Source organism: Clytia hemisphaerica, unplaced genomic scaffold (assembly GCF_902728285.1).
Source record: "Clytia hemisphaerica strain Z4C2 unplaced genomic scaffold, Clytia hemisphaerica genome assembly, whole genome shotgun sequence".
In the NCBI taxonomy this organism is placed as follows: domain Eukaryota; kingdom Metazoa; phylum Cnidaria; class Hydrozoa; order Leptothecata; family Clytiidae; genus Clytia; species Clytia hemisphaerica.
In genome coordinates this window covers 200,860-224,235 of record NW_027104140.1, presented here as the reverse complement: position 1 = coordinate 224,235, position 23,376 = coordinate 200,860, and the positions used below count along the sequence as shown (strand labels likewise).

Genomic DNA, 23,376 nt, shown 5'->3' with positions numbered 1-23,376 from the left:
CAAAAGCACTAAATAGGCCTCGATTAGTCTCGATGAGCCAAAACAATATAATACAATAAAAATATCACACTCCCACACACGAGGGGAGGTCACGTTCGTCGATGAATTTGATTTTCACTTCTTGATCGTTCTTGTCATCACTTACTCGTGAGTGATGATACTCAAACGGAAATAGTTTATTAATAGGTCTTCGGAGAATTCCGTTACCGTATTTGTTTACAACGACGAGTTCGGCTCCGCGAACTTTACCATCTCTTCCTCGTAACAATTTACTCACTCTACCTTTCCTCAACATTTACGTTTAAACATTTTCCTCATTGATAAAACGATATCTTCTCGTTGATCATTTCGCTTGAGTTCTTTCGTGCAAGTTTCTTGTGTGTTTCTCTCAACTCGAGTAAGTATTCTGTTTTCCAACGTTTCCAAAAGTGTTCAATTGCTTGCTTCGTGTTTTCTGACAACTCAAAACTGTCACTGTTGTCGTTTGTGGTATTTGTGTTACGTCCGAGACGTTTACCGTATAATAAATGATTCGGGGTGAGAGGTTCTTCTGTCAATTCGTCATAGATGAAGGTTAAGGGACGGTTGTTGATTGTTCGTTCAGTTTCAATCAATAACGAAAGGAATTCATCGTACTTCAGCGTTTTGTTGTTCAAAGCTTTATTCAAACACGTTTTCACGGATTTCACAAGTCTCTCTGTAAACCCATTACAACCAAGGTGCTTCTCGAGGCAAACTTCCTCGAATTTGACAATTTGTAACAAAGTTTTGTACGTTTTCTGCAGTGAACGTTGAACCTTTGTCTGAAAAGATTTCTTCTGGGATTCCTCTGCGATTCATAAATCTCCTTAATACTTCAATGCACGACTCTCCACTGTAGTCTGTAGCAATGTCTAAATAACAGCCCGACTGGCTTGACATGTGATCAATGAAATCCATACCTTGAACTTTTCTTTCGTTTTGTCGAATACATTATACACCAAATATGGACCGCAATAATCGATTCCAATGTTCTGGAAAGCGGCACCAACTTGTAGTCTAGACTTTGGTAAATCGTAAGATTCTGGATAACGATAAGCTTTACCACCATGTTTCTTGCAAATCGTACATTTGTAGATAAAATGACGGACGCGTTGACGCAATCTTGGAATTTGAAATTGGGATCGTAGTTCGTTCAAAGTTTCACGTTGGCCATTATGCATTACCTTGTCGTGGGCTTGCTTGATCAACAAATCAACAAGTGGACTGTTCGTAGGTAACCATATTGGATGCTTTGCGTCAAGGGAATTGGAGCATTGTTCAATCTTCCCTTCCATCTGTACACTTCCCCTCCAAGGAAAAGATTTTTCTTCATTTCGTCTGGAATACCTCTTTGGGCATCCAATAACCATTTCTTCTTGGCTGATAGCAAATCATCAGCATTCAAATATTCTGTTTGTTTATTTGTTTCTTATTTATTTGTTTGTTGTTTTTATTTTTCCAACAACGTATGTTCTCCACAAATTTGAAGACATACCCAGTAACACGTAACAATTGTTCAAAAGACCGAAATCTTTGAACGTCAATAATTTCACCAAGGTTGGACTGAGCTTCAGGTATAGTTATCCACTCAGTCCCATCACTAATATTGAATGAAAGGGTATCCTTCTCCTCAGGTATATTAGAAGATTAGGACCCTTGTTGACACCATCACTAAAAGGTTTGAGGTTTGTTCCCGTCTTCTCAGGTATAGTTAGAGGATCAGGGACCTCAGAAAATTTGTCACCGACTTTCAAACGAGGCCACTGAGATTCAGGCATAATTAGAACTCAGGACCATAAAACCATAATTTACAACCAGCTAGACGTGCTGGCTTAGACCCCCGGGACGCAATGTCCGAAGGATTTTGCTTTGTAGCAACTAATTTCAGTTCAATCGAGAGAGATTCAAAATTTCGTCTAATCTCATCAGAAATATTCTTAATATATCTATCTTGTTTTCTCGAAGTTTCAATGTTCTTGACCCAACAGTAAGCAACACTACTGTCAGTCCATACAGTAAATTTTTCAAATTCAAAGTTCATTTCTAAGTGTCTCCTAACAACATTCATGAGACGTGATACAATAAGTATAGCTACCAACTCCATTCTGGTGTCGTCAACTTCTGGTCATCAGGTTTGGTTTTTGATTTCGTCTTGATTGGATTCACGTGTGACTTTGATGTGACGAGGCTTGTCTTGATATCACCATCCTTTGATACGATTCGTGTGTAGATACAGCAACCATGTGCGTCGTCAGAAGCATCTGAGAAGCCATGTAACTGAATTTCCTTGACATTTTGTTTAACACTCGAATAAGCTCTTTCGACTCTGATCTCTTGTGTATACTCAAAGTCTTTCACCAAATTTTGCCATTCACAAAGCAAATCACCGTCGATGGGCGTGTCCCAATCAATTTTACTTAGACACAATTTCTGAAATACAATTTCAACGTTAACACGATAGGGTTTATCAGTCCTAACGGATCATAAATGGACGCCAATGCTCTCAACACATTGCGCTTCGTCGGTTTCAAACTCGCTAAGCTTTTGAGTTGGAAACAAAGTTCGTCAGATTCTTTGTCCCATGTAACACCAAGGACTTTCGTCTTACCCATCACAGTAGGGTTTTCGGTTTCTCCGTATTTCGATTGGAGTTTGGATTCAAGTTCCTTCGAGTTGGATTGGAATTTTCTCAGGTTAAACGATGCTTTCGATAAATGCTCTTTCGTTTTCTCGACAAACTCTTCAGCTTCAGCAACAGTTCGTTTGCTTGTTGTCAAATCATCCACATGTAGCGATTTGATAAGGTTGTTCTCGAACTCTGCGTCGTTTGCTGTTCTGATATGATGTTGTAGGGTGGCATTCAAAACGAAGGGCGATGCGTTTATCCCAAACAAAACTCTGCACATCCGGTACTCAACAATTTCGTTTGCTTCAAAGTTTTTAAAATCAATTTTGTCTGAATTTTTGAACCATAAAAATCTAGTAAGGTCTCTCTGTTCGTTGTTTAGTTTTATGTGTAGAAAAGCCTTTTCAATATCACCGACAATGGCGACTTTGTCTGTTCGAAAACGTAACAAAATTTCAAAGAGATCTGTATTCAATGGAGGACCCGCCTCTAAACATTCATTCAAAGAAAATAACTCATTGTTATTTGCCTTTGCACTCGCGTCATAAACAATGCGTACCTTTGTTGTTGATTTTTCTGGTTTGATAACAGCGTGGTGCGGAATGTAATGTGTTTTTCCAACCTCTTGATCATTTGGCGCTTTTTCGATAACACCTTTTGTTAACTGTTCATTGAAAATCTTTTGATAATCTTTCAATAATTGTTGATTGTTTTCGAAGCTTTTTGATAAACATTGAAGTCTTTTTCTACACAGTTCATAATTATCTCCTAGCGACCAATTCTCCTCTTTGACTGGATATGTTGCTTCATACATTTTCTCTTTCTCGTTAAATTTTAATGAGTTCTCAAACTCCTTCACAAATTCACGTTTTTCGGTATCAAAGTTTTCACATTTTATTCCAAGACTCTCCAAGTCCCAGAACTTATCAACGGTTTCAGATAATCGATCATTTTCACTAATGACGGCTTTCAAAACATGTGAGAAAAAAATTCCGGACGAAATCTTTTCTTTTAAATCAGCAGGACCACTCAAAACGTATCCCAACGACGAACTCAAAGCAATGGGCTGGCCAGACTTGCCAGTAACAGCACCTTCAGTGTGTATAAAATCCCAATAAAAGTTTGAGCCAATCAAAATATCAATATCGATGGCTTTTTCATGATTTGGATCTGCCAGTTTTAAACCTTTCAAATGTTCAAAACGTTTTTGACATTCGACTGTGTTCTGTCTCGAAACGGGTTGACTGATTTCGGATACGTAGGCTTGCACAGGAACCTGTCCTTTCGAAGTTTTCACGTTAAATTCGACCAAGGGTAAGGTTTTGACGGTTTTGTTGTTTCCGAACGATTGGATACAAAGTTCCTTTTTTCCAATTTGCTTTAGATTCAGCTTTCGACTCAATGTGGGTGTAACATAACTCAACTGACTACCAGGGTCAAAGAAAATTCTACTTTCGGACGAACGATTTTTCTCGACATTTTCGATTTTGGCTTTGGCTGTTTGTAGCAAAACGGTACACGAACTGCTTGCTAAATTCGACTGAGTATCTTCTGGCGTATCTTCCTCTTTCTTGAAGGTTTTACAAATACTGCTATGATGATTTTTTCGACAATGATAACAACTGCGCATCGATCTACAACTTTTACTATCATGTCCTATTTTCAAGCACTTGAAACATCGTTTCTGTTTGATGAGAAAATCCTTTCGACTTTCTGGTTTCGATATCTTGGAACATTGATAGGCTTTGTGTGAAGCGTTTCCACAGTAAACGCATGGAAAGGTACGGAACGGTTGTCTTCTTTTGCTGTCTGTAGGACGACCGGTACTCATTAGGTTTTCGTAATTTTCGACACCTTCATTCTCTGTAAGAAGGACCTTTTCTCGAGCTTCGACTTCTTGTTGTAAGGCTTCGAGTAACTTATCGATTGCCCATACATCCTTTCCGAACTTTCTAGTCAACAACAATTTTATTTCTTGTGGCAATTTCGACATAATAACTGGTGCGAGCATAGGGCCGTAACGTTTCTCCTCCAGTCCGATTCCACGAAGATTTCTAATTTGAATTTCGATGTTGTTGTAAAGCATTCTCAGTTCTTTGATATCGATAAAGTTTGATGTTGTTTCTAAGTTTAACAATTTATTCATATGCGCACTAATAATTATCTGTTCGTCACCGAACCTTTCTTTTAACATTTTGAGCGCAATATCGTAATTTTCGTTAGATAATGTTATACCTTGGATGCAAGATTCCGCTTCTCCTTCAAGTAAACTGGTGAGGTATGTCATTTTTTCGACGTTGGTCATATCATCTCTCTGATGAACGGCACAATCAAATGTATCGAAAAATGTTTTCCATTTCAACGGATCTCCATCGTAGGGTTTCAAACTCAATTTGGGTAGACGAATATCAGCTTTCCGCTGTTTCTCTCGGGTACTTGTGACACTACTATCACTAACAGCAATTTTTGGGTTCTCTTTTGACAATTCACTTTTGACGGCTAAAATCAACGACTCAACTCGACGCTCAACTTTGGAACACTTCTCATATTGTATTCCCATTTGCTCTTCATCGTCTAATTCATCCACGATGTTATCCGTAATCTCAATGATAATTTGTAACTTTTTATTTAAAACTTTACAAGTGGTTTCAAGAGCGTTTTTGTTACTTTTAGCATCCTTGTTCCATTCTTCGCACTCCAAAACCAACTTGTTAACATATGATGTGAGAGCGTTGCGCTTCTTGCCAAGTTTCTCAACATCAACCATTTTTCAACTTTTATTATGTATTTTCTTGTTTCGACTTTTTAATTTTTATGTTTCTCTTCTTTCTTACAATTTTTTTTTTCTCAACACTCACACACTTTAACTTTTTTCTTCTCTTTTTAATATGCGGCACGTGTGGACCATGAAATATTTTACGTGTTGTCTCAATGACTTTCTTTAGAGGACTGTGATAAACAAAATTAACAAAAGCACTAAATAGGCCTCGATTAGTCTCGATGAGCCAAAACAATATAATACAATAAAAATATCACACTAAGGTCTTAAGTCTAGCGTTAAAACTCAGAGTTAAAACTCTACCCTTCGAACCTACTTTAGAGCACTTACAAATCGATTGTGGTTTCAAAACACCCCGGTGAATTTTCCTTTTGTGCCAAGTATTTTGTCACTGATTGTTGATTTGATTGAATTCTAATCCCAAGGGGAGGGCATTGTTCGATTGGTCGGTCGAACCCTAATCTGGATTCCAGGAACTGTTTCTAAGGGTAAAATTTAGTGTTTTCTTGATTTTGTGGCAGTTTTGTAACCCTTTTGGAGATTTCAAGGCTTAATCAATACTTATTGTTATGCGCACTTTTGTAATTTTTTGGCGCACTTTTGTAATTTTTGCGCAGTTCTGTAATTTTCTGCGCCATTTTGTTATTTTTGAGCTGCGCACTTTTGTAATTTTGACAAAAAATCGACTAAATTTTTTTTTTAATAGAAGAAAAAAATCCCAGACAACAAACTTGAAATTGCAAGATCGCGAATTATGTCGAGCTGTAAATTCATAATTAGAGGGATTTACCAGTTTCCTAACGTAGACATTTAGCGGAGTTAAATCGATTTAATCCGAGTTTTAAGTTTTGAAGTGGGGCCTGATCAGTTTCAAAGGTTTCTTTTAGAAAATGAATTAACTATTGCAAAGACTACGTGATACGATTTAGAATAAATTATCTTACAATTCCGAGCTAAAAGAGTTATAACTCGACATTACGTTTTTTTGTTTAGTTATTACAGCCTCTGACCCCGAGAATGTAGTTAACCCCGAGAATGTAGGTAGGTTTTCTGATTTTTTAGCATTGTAGGCCTAACGATAGTTCAACTTCATAAAAAGTTGTTTCAAAGCATACTGTTACATATTACTCATTATTTCTAGACATTAAATTTTAGCTTGAATTAATTTTTTGGACCACCTTGGAGGTCCTATAAATTAACCCATGTCCGTCCGTCCGTTCGTCCGTCCGTCTGTTACCAGCTTTTCTCGAAATTGGCTGATTAGTTTTTTCTGAATTTTGGCACAAAGATGCAAAATGGCAATGCCCAAAATGTGACGGGCCCGATTTTTGAAATATGCGGGAAAAACTGGTTTTTGGCATTTTCTCGAGATTTTATCATTAGTTTTTTCTGATTTTTTGTTCAAAGATGCGTATCAAAAATGCCCGAAACATGGCCGAGTCCGATTTTTGAGAAAAAATTTTTCCGGCGGAAAATGCCTGAAATAATATGCCGGAAATCGCCGTTTTTCTGGATGTTCATTGAATTTTTTTCTTATAATTGGTTGTTTTTTCATTCAAAAACATATTAATGCCCACCATCAAGCATGTTTCAATTTTCAAAAAAATTGATTTTTGAAGCCGGAACTACTCCAGGGGAATAAGGGTGGTTCGGGGAGGTTAAAATTCTTGCAACGTTACAAATGATTTTCAGAAGCTCGTTTTGGGCTCAAACGAAGTGTATAACAAATTAGAATAAGATTCAGTCTAGGCAGATGTTTTTTCATTTTAAGATTTTGCGTAATTCGCAAAAATCCTCAATTTTGCGCTATTTCGATGACGTCATAAAAATTGAAATTCCAATAACTTTTGATAGAATAATCAAAATAATTTCATACTTTCACCAAAGATGCATTTCAATGCAAATTTTCAAAAGATTTCAAAAAACTTTCAAAATCTTGATGACGTCAGCATTTTTTAAGGTTTTTAGTTTTTTGGCTGAAAAGTGATGACGTCATCAAATTTCATTTAAATTTTTTTGTAATTCTGAAAACATTAATAATATGCATCTTTGGTCAAAATTTGAAATTATTTTGATAATTCTATCAAAAGTTATTAGGATTTCAATTTTTATGACGTCATCAAAATAGCGCAAAATTGAGGATTTTTGCGAATTACGCAAAATTTCAAAATGAAAAAACATCTGCCTAGACTGAATCCTAATCTGCTTAGTCGTACGCTTCGTTTGAGCCCAAAATGAGCTTCTGAAAATGATTTGTAACGTTGCAAGCATTTTGACCCCGCCTTAATCCCCTGGAGTATTCAAAAATTGCCGGAACAACCTATTTTCGCCGGAAAGACACTGATGCAAGATGACAATACCTAAAATGTGACGGAGCCCAATTTTCGAAAAACATTTTTTTTCCGGCCGAAAATGCCGGAAATATTCCGGAAAAACCGGTTTTTTGACATTTTCTCGAATTTTCATCCTTAGTTTTTTCTGATTTTTTGCAGAAAGATGCGTATTCGCAATACTCAAAACATGACCGAGTTTTTTTTTTTTTGAGAACAATTCTTTTCCGGCTGAAAATGCCGGTAATCGCCGTTTTTGTAGATTTTCATTTGACTTTTTCCTCATTTCTTTGTTTTTACACAAAAACATTATTGATAACAATGCCCACCATTAAGCATGATTCAATTGTCAATAAAACTGATTTTTGCAACCGGAACTTTCTATTTCTATTTTCCCTACTAATGTTTTATGCATTTTTGCAAAACGCTATCTCGTCTGATCAAGGACACTTGTATAGCGTAGCTTAAAAGCAATCCTCTGCTCAGAGCTACTCGGAACGACTCGGATTAACTCATCATTGCAAAAATTTCACGTTAATCAATTTCAGCTCTTTTTTCAATAGAAAGTTTGATCCCGGGGGGGGGGTACTTAGGCAAATGAAGGGTACGGTATGTGTCGCCCTTAAGGGTACCTTTTTTGAATTTATAAAGTCCCGCTAAGGGTTGGAAAATCAGAAAATCAAATTTCAGTCCCACTAAGGCTCGGAAAAATAGAAAATTTCAACTTTTTACCCCCTGAAAGATCGAAAATTGGTCAAATTTGTCCCGCTTAGGGTCGTAAAATTCCCAAAATTTTTCTTTGTTTTCTCCTTTTTAGTAAGGTAAGGTAAGGGTCCAATGTTCGAACGTCGGACGGCACCTCCCCCTGTCAGCTCGCAACCCTAGTACCCCTCCCCCCCGGGGTTTGACCATTTTGCAATGTACATATATCGTTTAACCACTTAAGATAAGTTATTCCGAATTTACGAGTTAAAAGAATAATAACTCGGCATTAAATTTTTCGGCTTTACTATTTAACCAATCAACAAAATTTAATGATGGCGCCAATTCTAGTTACTGAGAAGCCAAATGAACGATATAGTCTATATAAAAACATCAAAAGCTTACACGTTTTTTTTAAAGAAACTAGTTTTACCAAGCAGCTTTAATGTTTCTTAAGAAACATTCGGCCTTTTGAGCCTTAAATGTTTCTTACATGTTTCTAAACTTTTTGACATAATCAGCCATGGAAGGCTGGATTGGAAGGTTCTTAAAAAAAACTGAATTAAAAAATGTTATTTTCTCATTCTCAGCCTCAGCATGTTTCTTAGATGTTTCTTAGTTTTTAGGCATTCTGAGCCTCATGTTTCAGCCTCATCGTTCAGTGTGTTTCTTAAAAATAACGTGTATCTGTTTTTGGAACAACTCGGACTAACTCTTCATCGTGGAAATTCAGCTTATTTGTAATTCAGCTTATTTGTATAACAATGAATGACTTTAAATTAAAGTAAAGGGATTAAAATTTTTTTTTAAGTATCCTCGATAAAAGTCGAGTCACAAAGAAGACGAATTCGGAAAAAAATATATTAGATAAAAAATGTTCGATTTTATTCCAAAATTATAAAATTATGCAAGGGTACAATCACAAAAGTGCGCAGCTCGAAATCACAAAAGTGCGCAGCTCGAAATTACAAAATTGCGCAGAAAAATTACAAAACTGCGCAAAAATTACAAAACTGTGCACAACACTTATCAATACTTATCTTTAACTCTTGCAACCATTTATGACTCAAGCTTACTGCCTCTCCGCTCTCAACTATTTATAGATTCCGTTTATAAAGATTTTAAAAATGGGAATAATGAACTCTTTTGCCTCTATTTCAGTTCGCTGAGAGAAGACTCTGTTTCCTTCAAAATGATTAGCACAGCGTGGGGAATAACCAGAATAAAGATCTGTCAACAACAATGCAACAAAAAATTCTCGCCAAAATTAGCTTTTTCCCTGATCCGCCAAATTAAATTCCCTACGAAAAAACTTTTTTAGACATCCACCAAATTAAATTCCCGCCAAATTTTCTTTCCTTAGAGTAGTAAACTCGTAGCTTTACGTGGCAGAGTTGAATGAACTAGTTGCGATTGCTTGGTTTGAGACTTAAAAACGGCTTTTAGTTTGAAATTCCGTCACTAACATCTTGGAGAGTGATTATGGTGAATTACGCCTGGCGAAAAAGGCCAAAAGACTGAAATACAGAAAAAACTTCAACCCCAAGAATGGGCGAAAAATTTTCAAAATTCAATTCAATGTTAATGATTGATACCATCCAACAAGTCCCGTACTCAACCGCACAAAGAAATATGACCATTTTAAGTTGTAATAGGACTTTTCATAAATTATTTTGAGTGCAACGACTGCCTCGTTTTGTATCCATTACCATGGTGATTAAATCCTTCGAGTCTTCAAATGTTACTTTTATAAACAGAGTAAATTATTCTTTTTAAGCTACTTTTTTATTTCTTATCAATTACGGTAGTAAAGTCGAGGTAAGTGTTGCTCGTGAGGTAATTTATAGAAAGGTCTATTTCTGTCAAAACTATCACATTTTAGACAGACGTCGTCAATCGTACTCTATGCCGGACAGATTTTCACTTTAAGTTTAAGGGCTCTGACCATAGTGAATTTTTCATAATTGCCGTGTTTAAAATGTGTTTTCTGACTGATGTAACCAACAAAACTATAGCATGTTATACATTTTCTGTTAGACAAACTATTCTTGAATCTGAAAATTCAAAAATTGCATTGAAAAAATTTGATGAAGAAGAGAATGAAGACTTTTGCGAGGAAGAGTATTTCAACTTTGAAGAGCTTAGTTTCGGCGAAGAGAAAACATTTTGAAAAAGTTTTCGCAGTAGATGGTGTATCTTTTACCGAACAATAAAAATTTTTGCGGAAAATTTTTGTAAATGCGTCTTTGTCTCGAAATCTTCAAAATAGTGGTTTTTCATAAATTTTTCATCTGGATTTTGCTTAAAAAAATAGTCATAACTTTTGACACATCTTTTTAGAAAGATTTTCCGCAAAATTTGAAATAGTTCAATTCTTTGCGGAGAGTGTAAAGAAATTTTGAAACAAAAGAGTTAATTACCCATTAAAACTAAGCACTTTTTGTAAAAGAGGGTGATGCAACATATTATTAACATCTTTTTAAAGTTCATAACGTCATTTTTGCAATTAAATTCTTAATTACTCTTAAGGGATTCGATTAAAAAGCAATTTATAAAGGCAATTCTTTGTTAAAAGTGTTAAGGAACCTGAAATATAAATTTTATGTTCAAATACCAAAATCAATTTTTGGACTATGGTCAGAGCCCTTAAATAGCTGTATGCCGGTTTCTCATAGTTAATTATATTTTTCAAATCGTTTTTTTTTTCAAAATCATTTGTTATTTCGAATTTTCTAATATTCTCCTTCCAAAATGGCTCCCAGTCGACTTCACTTGCATCAGCGCCATCAAGAATTATTAAAAAGCAAAGTTAAGCCACAAGTAGACGTTAGTCTTTTTTCAGCTTCATAGTGCCATAGGAATCGGGAAATTTTTAAAGTACTACCTAAATGATAATTAACAGACTAAAGTGAGCAGTATTGTATTGGCTACCCACCGCAACTTATGTTTTCATTTTGCACTGTACACACTCTTCGTCAAAATTTCGTCAAGGCTTTAGGTTTTTTGCAATATTTAAGAGGCTCTTCTAAAGTTGGCGAAATATGTTGGCATTTCACACCAAATTACTATACTTTTATGAAATGTTATCGGAAAGAAGTCCAAAATATAACATGCAAAAATGACATCGGTACAGCACTGCTTTTTGGCACCATTTGAGGTTGTATTCTGTCCAACTTTTGATACTATCCAATAACTAAACAAAACTGTAGCCAACTGTCTGTCTCTATAATTACTAAAACTCTTTTCAAATAAGGCTAGTGAGGGATTGACGAATCTTCTATGGTGAGGAATTTGTGCTGCTTCTTTTAAAATATCGAGTTTTCAAATTTGAAACCTAGAAATACTATGAAATTCGATATGGAACAGAGAAAATGTATTTGTGGAATTTCGAAAATCGAGAAGAAAATCTTCAGTTCAGATGAGAAGCTTCGTGAATCCCTCCCCGACCCCGCTATTGGAACTTCTTGCAGTAATCTGTAATCCTGGTTTTTTTTGACAAAAAACAACCAGAATCAAATACGGATGTATTGTGAAACTAATATTCACAAATGCTCTAAAAGTATTGGCTTTTGCAGGATATGCGTTCAATTTTCTTATTGATCAAAGAAAAAAAAACAAGGAGACGTTTTACTATTTCATTGATCATTGTAAAAAGATTAGACTACACCTTTCTTGGAAAAGCTCCAAGAAATTGATACCTTAACAGAAATAGAGCCACACAATTACAGATTGTCACAGCTCAAAAAAACAAAATGCCATCCGGCCACAGGGCTGTCATTTGTCTTGCCAAAATGGAACGTGTAAAGTAACTCCCTTGTGCGTATTTCAAAATTCAACATGTCAATGTTTGTTACTTTCTTTTATCGTGAATGCCAAAGAATTTTGTGTTTTGATTGGACTTTGAGTTGTATTTTTGAAAACATGATGCACCTTGATGAAGCCGGGAAAACATCTTGTCGTAAACTCTGTCCACTAAAGGCTCTCTTCCACTCCATGAGGAAAAGCCTCCCAAACTTGACCATTATGAAAGAACTTGCAATGTGGTCAGTGAAGGATTTCTTAGACACGTGGTCTCATTGTAGGGACTTCATGACTCTTGTAAATCTGTCGTAAACGTAATTACAGTCCAGCTGGCACACAACGTTGTTTTAAGGTTCAAATAACGTTATTTTGACGTTATGAACGTCAAATGGACGTTTTTTTGATGTTGCGTGCCGGCTGGGAGTGAACCTTTGTAAGATTGTTGACTCTCGGAGGAAATCTGAGTTGTATATGAGTCTACAGTTGAGGTGAAAATATTTCCTCTCTCAAAAAACTGACAGTTGTTTTAGATCAGACAATAAACATGGTACTTGACCGAAAACAAGTGGATCTCATTTTCTGACACCCACACAACCACGCACCCTCCCACGCATACACGCATCTGAGAAAATACCTTCACGCTCCTGTCCTGCAAGAATTAAGAGCTTTTCTTTCAACTGAGAAGCCAAATAATTGTTTGTAAAAACAACTGTTTGCCTTGCTCTGAATACACATTCACTACTTACGCCTACACGGCTAAGAATTTCTGGACCAGATCTCATTTTCTTTATCTGACGTTTTTTAAAAGAGAAGCTTCGCTTCGAAGAAAAAATAAGTAAAAATGAATAACTCCTTGGCGTTCTCTTTGTTAAAACTCGTCGCTATTTTCGACCTAATACCTTCCGATTCATTTATCTTCGCGAGAAAAGCCGAACCCTTGGTTTTCAGGAATTTTTAAAGTGTGATTTCATTAATTTTCATATTTTTTATACTATGAGGAATATTTTAGGTCTTGAAATCAAGGGTACCAGCACCTGCTAAGATCTCTGTTGCGGGGGACCATCACATAAAATGTTTAGTATTCTAGTTTAGGTTCTTGCTCCAAAGGACTGCATTTCGTTTCCTAACGCCATTATGCAATAACTTGAGATATTCGAAATTATTGAGTAAACTCATCCCCAATCCCTTTTCTTACAATCTTTGGTAGGTAACTGTTGATAGGTGTATTGTATTATTTGCTGATCTCCGTTGACACTTAAAAAACTTTCTTGGAAAGATTTGTGCAGTAAATAGGATTAAAACACCCACTCTTTCATTTGAGAACCATCAGCGTGTCTGGTTTAGTAGAGGAAAATAGTAAAAGGGAAAATAGAGTAGAACTCCAATGACATGGCAAGGAAGAACACCAACGCCATTAAGTGTGAATTGATCCGAAGCAATTTTCGGATTTTATTGATTCTCCAAATAAAGTCAAGAACTTGATTAAACTTTATTTCTAGTGGCCTTACTAACTTAATTTTTTTGGCTGAGGTTAAACAATGAAAACACTGCCTTCTCTGTCTTTATAATCCGGTCAGGCCAAACTTTTTATGTCGTGGGCGCTGTTTGTGACTTTCATTTTCCTGTCAGATCTGATCGGATATTCAAGTCATGACATTTTGGTTTGGAGCATCTTCCATTTTCCTGTTTCTGTCGTAGTATTTCGCAATCATCAATGCAGATTCTCTCGTTGTTCACTTTTGGTTTGCAAATTGAAAGTGAGGGGGGGGGGCATCCAAGGTTACAAATGCTAGAATACCGGTAATTTTTTAATGAAATACTTGCGTTCCGCTCAAAATTATTCCGACGAATACCGGAAATTGGGCCATTCAATACCGTGGTTTAAGTTTATAGAAGGTTTCTAAACTTTGAGAAATCTCGGTCAGCCTCTTGAATTTATCTTAACAACTCAACTAGCACCACATGGGGATCGGATTCAGATTTATTTGCGTCAATGTGACGTTTTTAACTGAGGTCAAGGAACTTAGGTCTGAAAACAAAAGCTTTATTATTTAGTATGGTCAACCTAAACTTTCTAATGCCGTGGGCGCTTGCGAATTTTATTACACTTTCCTGTCAAATCTGATCGGATATTTTTCTTCTTTCTGTCCTAGTATTTCGCAATTATCAATGCAAATTTGGTTTGTAAATTGCCTACCAAAAAAACTTCGCAAAAATTTGAAAGTTACTCAGAATGGTTTCGGATTTGGTTTCATCATCATGAATCATCCATGGAGCTTGCACAGTGTAATATTGGTTTGTGGATACTTTCCGAATCAAATGAAATCATTATTCCTGCGATTTATTTCATTGTTCACAATTCCAATCGAACCATAAGTTTTTGGGACGTATTTTCGTTAAATTCTCCTAACTTTTAAGGCATTCTTAATCGATATGGAATTAACTCAAAAACAATCTTTTTGCATAAAACAAGCATTGCGTAATTGTAATCTTAAGGTAAACCATTGAAATTCCAGATCAGAGATTAGAATTTATTTATCTCTTTGTTTACTCACTTTTCTTGCAATTTTAAATCTCCTTCCAGAATTCTTGAGTAAACAGCTTATTTTACTCTGTGTCTCGCTATACTCTATCAACTTTATTTTGACGTCTTTACGACGTTCTTATTGTGACGTATAAACGACGTTCAAATTCACAGTATTGATTGCGTTTTCGGAAGGAAAAAAGGTCTCAAGGAACTGTAGATGAGCGGCATTATCTTGCTTTCTATAGTTTCCCCGGGTTTGAATGGGGGCAAGTTAAGGCCTGTGCAAGAAATGAACGAATCAAATAATGCGTGACGGCCAGTTGTTCCACCCCCTTTTCGGGAAAGATTTTTGGTTTTCCTGGGTTTCCTCACTCGTCATATTAATTCCTTTTCAAAAAGTGCTGGGCCAAAAATTGTGTTTCAGCCATTTTGTTAAAATTAAGGAAATACACTTTTTGCTGACGTCAGCAAAAATTTAAACTGCTAATAACTCCTGACATATTTATCCAAATGAGCTCAAATTTGGTACGAAGGTAGGGTTTATAAATATCTCTTGTTTTAAAAAAAAAAATTCTCAAAAAATTGATGACGTCAGCAGAAATCAGCAATTTTCTTTTTTCCTCAAAAGATGCTGACGTCATCAATTTTTAGGAAAATTTATTTTTGGAAATGAAAGATATTCTTGAACCCTACCTATGTACAAAGTTTGAGCTCATTTCAATAAAAATTCCAGGAATTATTGGCATTTTAAGTTTTGACGTCAAAAATATCCGTCATTTCCATGGCAACCAACACAAAAATCCAACAAATCGTAAAACTCGTGACGGCCAATTGTTCCACCCCTTTTCTGGAAGAAATTTTTACTGAGTTATGTTCCTCATCTTAATACCTTTTCAAAAGCATTTATCAACCCTACCTTCGTACAAAATTTGAGCTCATTTCAATTAATATTCCAGGAGATATTAGTATTTCAATTTTTTGCTGACGTCAGCAAAAAGTGTTTTGCCTTAAATTTCTCAAAATGGCTGAAACAAAATTTTTGGCCCTGGACTTTTTGGAAAGGTATTAATATGAAGAGTGAAAATAACGAAAAATTTTCTAATAAAAGGGGTGGAAAAACTGGCCGTCACGGCCGTCACGATCTATCGGATTTTTTGCACAGGCCTTAACTTGCCTGAGAAGCAAAAGTACTCTGTACTCTGGGAGAAAGCTTTTGAAACATGAGCATTTTTTCGGACGTAAATCTACTTCAGACTGTCTAGGATCATCCTGTCCCCTGTTGATTTTGCAAGAACGCGTCTATAAAAATTACACTTTATTCAATTCTTTGCAAATGTCTCAACGACCCTTTTGTTTAGCTAAAAATTTGTCCTGGCAGTCGAGTTGTCTTTTTTGACGTAAGTTTGGGTCTGGTTCGAGGTTAGTTTTGTACTCTTTTTGGCTAGCTCTCATGTGAAAAACTCTTAAGTTTGCGACATTTAATCCTTTGCAATCACAGATAAAAATTCTCACGGTAAAAACAAAATATTTAAAAGGTAGATTAAATGGGGATTGTAAAGACCAGTTTTTAACAGCAAATTAGAAGTTGCATGTAACAGTAGATTTCAACTTTCTACATTAGTCACAGAATTCAGCTAAACGGTCACTCGAAGCGTGTATGTGTACTATACACAAACGTGATGGGACATTTTTTTGAAATACACTCTTTTTTATAAGAGTAGTGTACTTTGGCCGAGGGTGAGTATCATTCTCATTTTTCTATTGTTCTAAACAATAGGCCTATTGTTCTAACTCTGGAATCTCACCCTGATATTATTATAGAAGTTATCCTACTACTCCTACTTTGGTAAAAATTTAAAGTCAATGTCAATTTCTATTTTGCCTTCCACTTTTCAATCTCATTTTTTTTTTTTTTTTTTTTTTTTTTTTTTTTATCTATAGTGTATGTAACACGAACAAATAGTACAAAACTAAAGGTTCCTAACCTCCCGCAAAAGGACCACCAGATCATACCGCCAGGAGGAAGGAACCCAAACTAAGCTAACAATAAATTACTAAATAAATTGATAAATGGAAAAAAAGAAAAAACTTACTACAGAGGATAAATATACTAACAGAAATAAAAAAACAAAAACAAAAAGAGCTAGGAGAGCAGTTAGAGTAAAAGACTAAAATAACGGTCCCCCAAAACGGCTTGTATCACAGATAAATTTTATTGTTATACTCAATATATCGTGATTTTGGACAATGCTAAAATCGGGGTCGCCATAAAGAAGTATTCTACACAATGTTTTGGGATTAAATGGAAACAAGGTTATGTCAAGTTGAAGAAGGCTGTCAAACATCACAAGTCTGTCGTTAGAGTAATCAGAGCAATGCATCAAAAAATGCTGTGTTGTTTCTACTGAATTTTGTCGACAATTGCAGAAGGGGTCAACTGTGTCTGCAAAATTATGCCTGAACTTATGCTCACGAAGATGACTGAAACCAACCCTTAATCGGTTAAGGAGAACAACACCATCGTTGTCACTAGCTCTGAAAATTGAGTTAGCACTGGGTCTGAGAAATCGGAGAATTGCTTGCTTGAAAGACTTAATAGTGGGAAGATTTCGTATATGATCTCCGAGGTTATTCCATTCATTAATGCAAAAAGGAAAGAAAGAGGCACGATAACGCTCGGTTCTACAGAAAGGTGCCTCGAGTGGTGGTTTAATCCTTCGCCCTGCATTGCGCTCTTCCTCTCCTCTCTGAGGAGGAAGAATATTCGTAAGCCATTGATTATTTTATAAAAAAATACGAGTCTTCTAATTAACCGTCTGTCTGCCAGGCTTTCAAAGCCTAGCTCAAGGTATATTTTTTCTCTGGATGTTCTCATTTTGCTCTCGGATCAAACACAACTATGCTGTTCGGCATGCCTGACAGTTATAATGATGAGGCCCCCCAAGCCGTTTGCGTGATGTCGTGATAGGGACTTTTTTCAAGCGTGATTACGTGATTTGGAAATTCTTTTCTTCGTAATTGTGTGATGAGAGGTCAAAACGTGAATTCGTGATTTGGACTTTTTCAAAGAAATGCGTGGTTGTCCTTTTTTTGCTGGTTTACGTGATTTCAAACTTCAAAAGCTTATATCTCCGGATCTAGAAGGAGTTAAAAGCTCATTTATAGCTCATTGGATAGCTTAGAGTCTCTTCTTTCGCTGCGCGGACCTGCCTGAGTGATAGAAAGGTACCCAGTAGTAAAACTTCTAATTACTACTCTGGAGGACAAAATCCAGTAAAGCAGGGCCAAATTTGGAGGTCCTTGACACCCCTGCCTCTGTGACCCAGTGGGATCCACCACACTGGCCACCCCAGTGAAATTTTTTTCCAAAAATTGCTCATTTTTCAGCCCCACTGGACAAATCACTCACCCCACAGGAATGTTGAAGTAAAAAAACACCCCATTGAAAATGATAAAAAGTCCCCACTCGAAATGCCCTTATTTTAACCGATTTTAACGTACCCCAGTAGAACTTTTCTTTCAAAAAATCACCCCACTATAATTTTCTCCTCCCCCTTCTTTAAAGGTGAAATATCCGAAAAAGCCAAAAAAATCTGCTCGCTTTGCTCGCTCGCCATCAAATGTTCCACTTCAATATATTTAACCCGACTTCTATGGTCATTGTCATGGCCATTTTAAAACGTAGAAAATGCCAAACGAGAGGGGTTGAAAATCAAAAGTTTCTCTGTCAGCGCAAACAACTGTTGTACTTGGCCCTTGTTCTTTCTTTAAAGCTAGGTTATAGCCTGAAAGATTTTCGAGAGGCTTTCTCACTTGCGTAGATACTGAAAGAAAGACCTCTACTTAAATCATGTTGACTAAACATTACTAGGTTTCAGAGTTCGTGAAATTTGATATAACGTACTGCTCCTCTATATAGCCCCCTTCCCCCAGACCTCGTTACATTTCCTGTTACAGTGTTAGAGTAGATCCACCTAATTAAGATAATATTTCTAGTAATATTTAGTAGCATGTAAGAAGCAGATTTTTACTAGCACTAAACCAAAAGTTAGCCAGCACCTTCTATCGTTAAAACACGATAAAATTAAGCGGTCTACAGTCTAACACACAGGCTAACCAAAATTTAGCTCATGCAAAAAATTCTTTCTCACCCCAGTGAATGTCAAGGAAATTTTCGCCACCCCACTCAATATTTGAACGAATTTTTTTACCCCAGTACACCCCTGTCTCAGTGCCCCGGTAGAACTTTTTCCCTCAGTGGGGGTGAAAATATCTATCAAGATGCCAATGGGGATAGAAAATCTATTGTTACCAGCTTGAAAATTCCAGTGTGGATGGTTTTGGAGTGCAATTTTTTACATTAAGTTTTCAACGGGGATAAAATCATAGAGCAATTTCGCAGTGGGGTTGAAATTATAGGATATTTTTTCCACCGGGGACGATTTTTTGGCCTATTTTTCCACCGGGATGGGGGTCCACCGGGTCTGTGACACAGGGGTGTCCAAGTGAATTTCAGGTTTTTTGATTTTTACCACACTGGGTAATCAACACCCACTGGGGGCACAGAGACAGGGGTGTTTCTTGGATCAATTGTTCTAACTCAAAGTGGATATTACCAAAGAGCTTCGCCCCCTTACATAGCCCATGACCAATATACTAGTCATTGGCACTTAAAGGCTGAAAATATGAAAAATTGAGGCTGAAAGTGCTAAAAAATAACAAACAAGCCTCTAATAAAATGGTCTGGCTCTTATAAAAAAATCTTGGAGGTATCTCTCTTAATTGCAACTTTTTCACAATTTCAAAAAAAACATTTTTTGACCGTAAAAGGCGAGGTCTCGGAGACAATCATAACATTGTTACAATTAGTGCATGGTGATGACATTTTTTCATGTCATTTCATGGCCAATTGACGTCAGAAATTGGAGCCTGAAAAGTCAAGTAGTTTTTAGTTCATACCATCAATAACATAATAGAAATGTCGATACGAAGAAAAACACAACCTAAAGACTCTCACGAAATGTCAATTTTTTGTGTAACCTTTATGGCAGTTACGCAAGCAAAGCAAAGCAAAAATTCTATTTTCAAGTTTGACCTGTTTAAAAGCCTTATTTTTAGAAAATTGAGAAATAATCGATATAATATTTTTCGGAAAGGGTTCAAGTGGTTTGTATATTCTCAGTTGAAGGATGAACTGCAAACTAGGCGTAATTTTAGCCCGCAATAGGAATTTACACTGAAATGAGTATGCATGTGAGGTATTTTTGGTTAAGCATACCATCTTTGTTTTGTTAACACAGACTTATTTATGTTGATTGTGAGACTTAGTGCCAACAAAATAAAACCTTGACAAAAGAAACTTCTAGAAACAACAAACAAAAAGATAAAAGAAATGCGAGCAAAACATACAGAGAATTGTAAACAGATACCAGTCTATAAATAACCGTAGAGGGTAGAAGGTGGTCATCTTCTTAACACTAATTTACCTCAATCTACTATTGTCCGACCGAATCTTGCATGGACGTAAAACGACCTCTGGTATATTGATTGATTGACATAGATTGTCCCTCTAGCTCTCTCATTAAATAAACAAAACTGCTACGTTGAAAAAATGTTGTAATCAAATATATGTTTTAAAAAGAGAAAGAGAGCTTGTGTAATGCTATATGGAGTGACAAAATAAATATTGGATAAAATTACACAAACATAAAGTCTTTCGTAACCTTTCTAATCTTAGATACATAGTAGTAGTGTCTTTGCCAAAACACTCCCTAGCAAGTAAACACGATAACCGTAAGCTTAGCCCAAAAATTATCCATGAAGTTAAAATCATTTTAGGATCCTAAGGGGCGTGATTTAAAAGAGGATGTTCTATTTAAAGACGTCCTCCTGATTCTTGGCACGGAGATTTTATTTTAAGAGATTTAACGTGAGGAGACGTTTATCTAAGAACTCTAGAGATGTATCTTGAATCATCCCTAAAATATTTTTGTCGGGATTTTTGTTTTCAAGTTCTAAACGTGATCAGTATCTAAGCTAAAAAGACCACCATTAAACTTCAATTTGGCAGTTTCTTTTTACCATGGGACATATCCCACACTTGTTAGGTCTAAACTTTGTGATTTGAAAAATGCAATTTTCCCAAAATTTATTTAACAAGAGCGAGAGAGAGGTTGCCCAACGATGTAAAAATAATAGATAACCAACTACCTCTAGAAGGCACTTCTCCCAAGAGAGCAACCATTGTTTTCCTATTGAAATGAGCACTCCTTTAAAAGCTCTGTGTGCAGTGCGTGTTATGCTTTTAGCTAGATTTTGACACACTTTTTGACATCTACTGAATTGATAGAAAATTTGAATTATTATTTACTGCAAATTTTGGAATTTTTTTCAAAAGATAAAGGTACCAATTTTTAGACAAATTGACTACGGATCGGCCTGATACCACTTAATCTTCATCTGGATAAATAAACGCTCATAAAATGCTGTTATCTGAAAAATATATGTGTGTTTTGAAGTGCAATATCTCACGAATGAAAAGTGCATGAAGGTTGCCTGATACAAAGTAAACAGATGAATGTTTATAGGACAATAATATTTAATTAAAAAATTCCTTCTGTGAGGCTGCCTATAGGAAAATACCCTTTTTTTAACCCAAATTTTGGAAAAATATACATCACGTGATCGATTCTGTCCAATAGAAGGTTGCAAATGAAGCAAGTTTTTATTTAATTGCACTTTTTACGATGCAAAATGTCATTAATATTTTTACAACCGTAACACGGATGTTTTTTGAGAATCAAGGCAAGTTGGTTATCTATTATTTTTACATCGTTGGGTTGCCATTATTTAATGCCAAAAAAGACGAGAAATCTTATTTGTTATCCCGCCTGCTCGCCTTGTCTTTTTTGCACACAGGAATCCAATGCTAAGAGTCCATTAGAACTTTCATGGGATTTGTTTGTTCAACTTTCGATCCCCTATTCGACCATTATATCATTTCCCAGTATATCATTCTCAATTTTCCATAATTCTGCCAAAAATTCGAGGTATTCCTACAAATTGTTACTTCCCTAATCACTCACACAAGACCATCCCATAAAACAAAATGCCAAAAAGCTCTCAATGCGCAGGAAGAAAACAGGTAGAAAACGTAGAAACGCAACAGACAACAGCATTTTGTAAACAAGATTCCATGTGTCCTAACGGATGAATATTTGAGTGTTTCCAATGATAAATTAATACTGCTTGCCAAGAAAGGCGGAGTGGTTTTGGTATTAAAAGTTCAATTAATCCTTTATATCTGACAGAAAACCATGTTATACATTCATTAAAGTTTCTTTATACACTTGAGCGACAGTCTTAAAACGTTATCAACTTAAGATTGAACTTTTATAGAAAATATTCAAGGTCATCCCCTGGGCACGAGCTTATTTATGAACAAGCATCAAATATCTTTTTCTGCACCAGCTATTTCGATGCTCCCAATTGTCCTCCATCTGACGAAGCAACTGAGCTTAGTCTACAAGGTAAACATTCTGAAAGATAAGAGTCAAAAGAATACATAACTACACTATATGACACCATATTGACATAGTGTTTGACCAACCCCAAATTTAAGCTAATACAGCCAAGTTGAGCATATACCCTTTGAGCCTTTTCCCCAAAAGTCGATTAAAATTTATAGTAATTTTTGGCCAAGCCAAACCTTTGGTTTTTTTAGATAATCTCCGTTTCGTCGTCAGCCAATGATTTTTGTCATTTTTTTTCCTGTTTCCTGCTTTGCTATCCTGTATCCATGCTGGACAATCTCCAATCTCCATAGATTTCGTATAGACAATTTACGCTAGCTGGGATGACTTAGAAGTGTCAAAGATGTTGACGTGAAATATTCGAAACTACAATCAGGAAATTGGCATAATAATTGACAAACGTAGGATGAAAACATACATTATTCTCAAGTTGTCTCTTGACTTTCTTCGTTACGTCATCTGGAGGGACATTTGAAGAGTGATGACATAGCGAAAGGGAAGGGATAATCAGATGGTTTGAGATTATCTGGCATGTGGAATCCTTCTATTGTCCTAAGTAAAACCTCAAAATATTTTTGCCTAAATATTTCCCAAAGCCGAGATAATTAAGTTAAAAGTTTTTGACTTTAAGTAAAAAACAATAGAATTTCAACATAAGAACCATGTGAGAACTCATTTTAAGAAATTTTAAATTGTGATATCTCAACTTTAGAAAATAGTTAGACAAAAATACTTGGTGATTTTACTCAAAACCACAGTTTCTTCAGGCAAAAAATCTAAACCATCTGATTATCCTTTTAAGAATTTTCTAAGGATATTTTTGGTTATATTTCCCTTAACAAAAGGTTAAGCTTTTCATGTCCTAGACATGATATTGGACAATATATTGAAAGCTGTAGACCACCGTGAGCGTCCTGCTCTCACAATAACATTATCCACGGTCAAGTATTTGTTCAAAACTATCGCTATGGGCAAAACATGTGAGAGCGTGTATGTGTTAGTTCGAAAAGAATTTTGCTTACATCTAACTTAATCATAGGAATTCCGAATTTTTCATG

At 35.9% G+C, this 23,376-nt stretch overlaps 2 protein-coding genes across 2 annotated transcripts; both read right to left on the bottom strand.

Annotated features, from left to right (window-relative positions):
- Positions 1 to 314: 314 nt before the first annotated feature.
- Positions 315 to 1,316, bottom strand: LOC136813772 (uncharacterized). The gene is made up of 2 exons (XM_067070264.1): positions 942 to 1,316; positions 315 to 779 (listed from the first exon to the last, which is right to left on the bottom strand). Exons 1-2 carry the CDS (start codon positions 1,314 to 1,316, stop codon positions 315 to 317), a joined length of 840 nt encoding a protein of 279 aa, XP_066926365.1.
- Positions 1,317 to 2,438: 1,122 nt separating this feature from the next.
- LOC136813771 (uncharacterized) lies at positions 2,439 to 5,414 on the bottom strand. Its single transcript, XM_067070263.1, has one exon. The coding sequence runs from the start codon at positions 5,412 to 5,414 to the stop codon at positions 2,439 to 2,441; it is 2,976 nt and encodes a 991-aa protein (XP_066926364.1).
- Between the last annotated feature and the right edge of the window lie 17,962 nt (positions 5,415 to 23,376).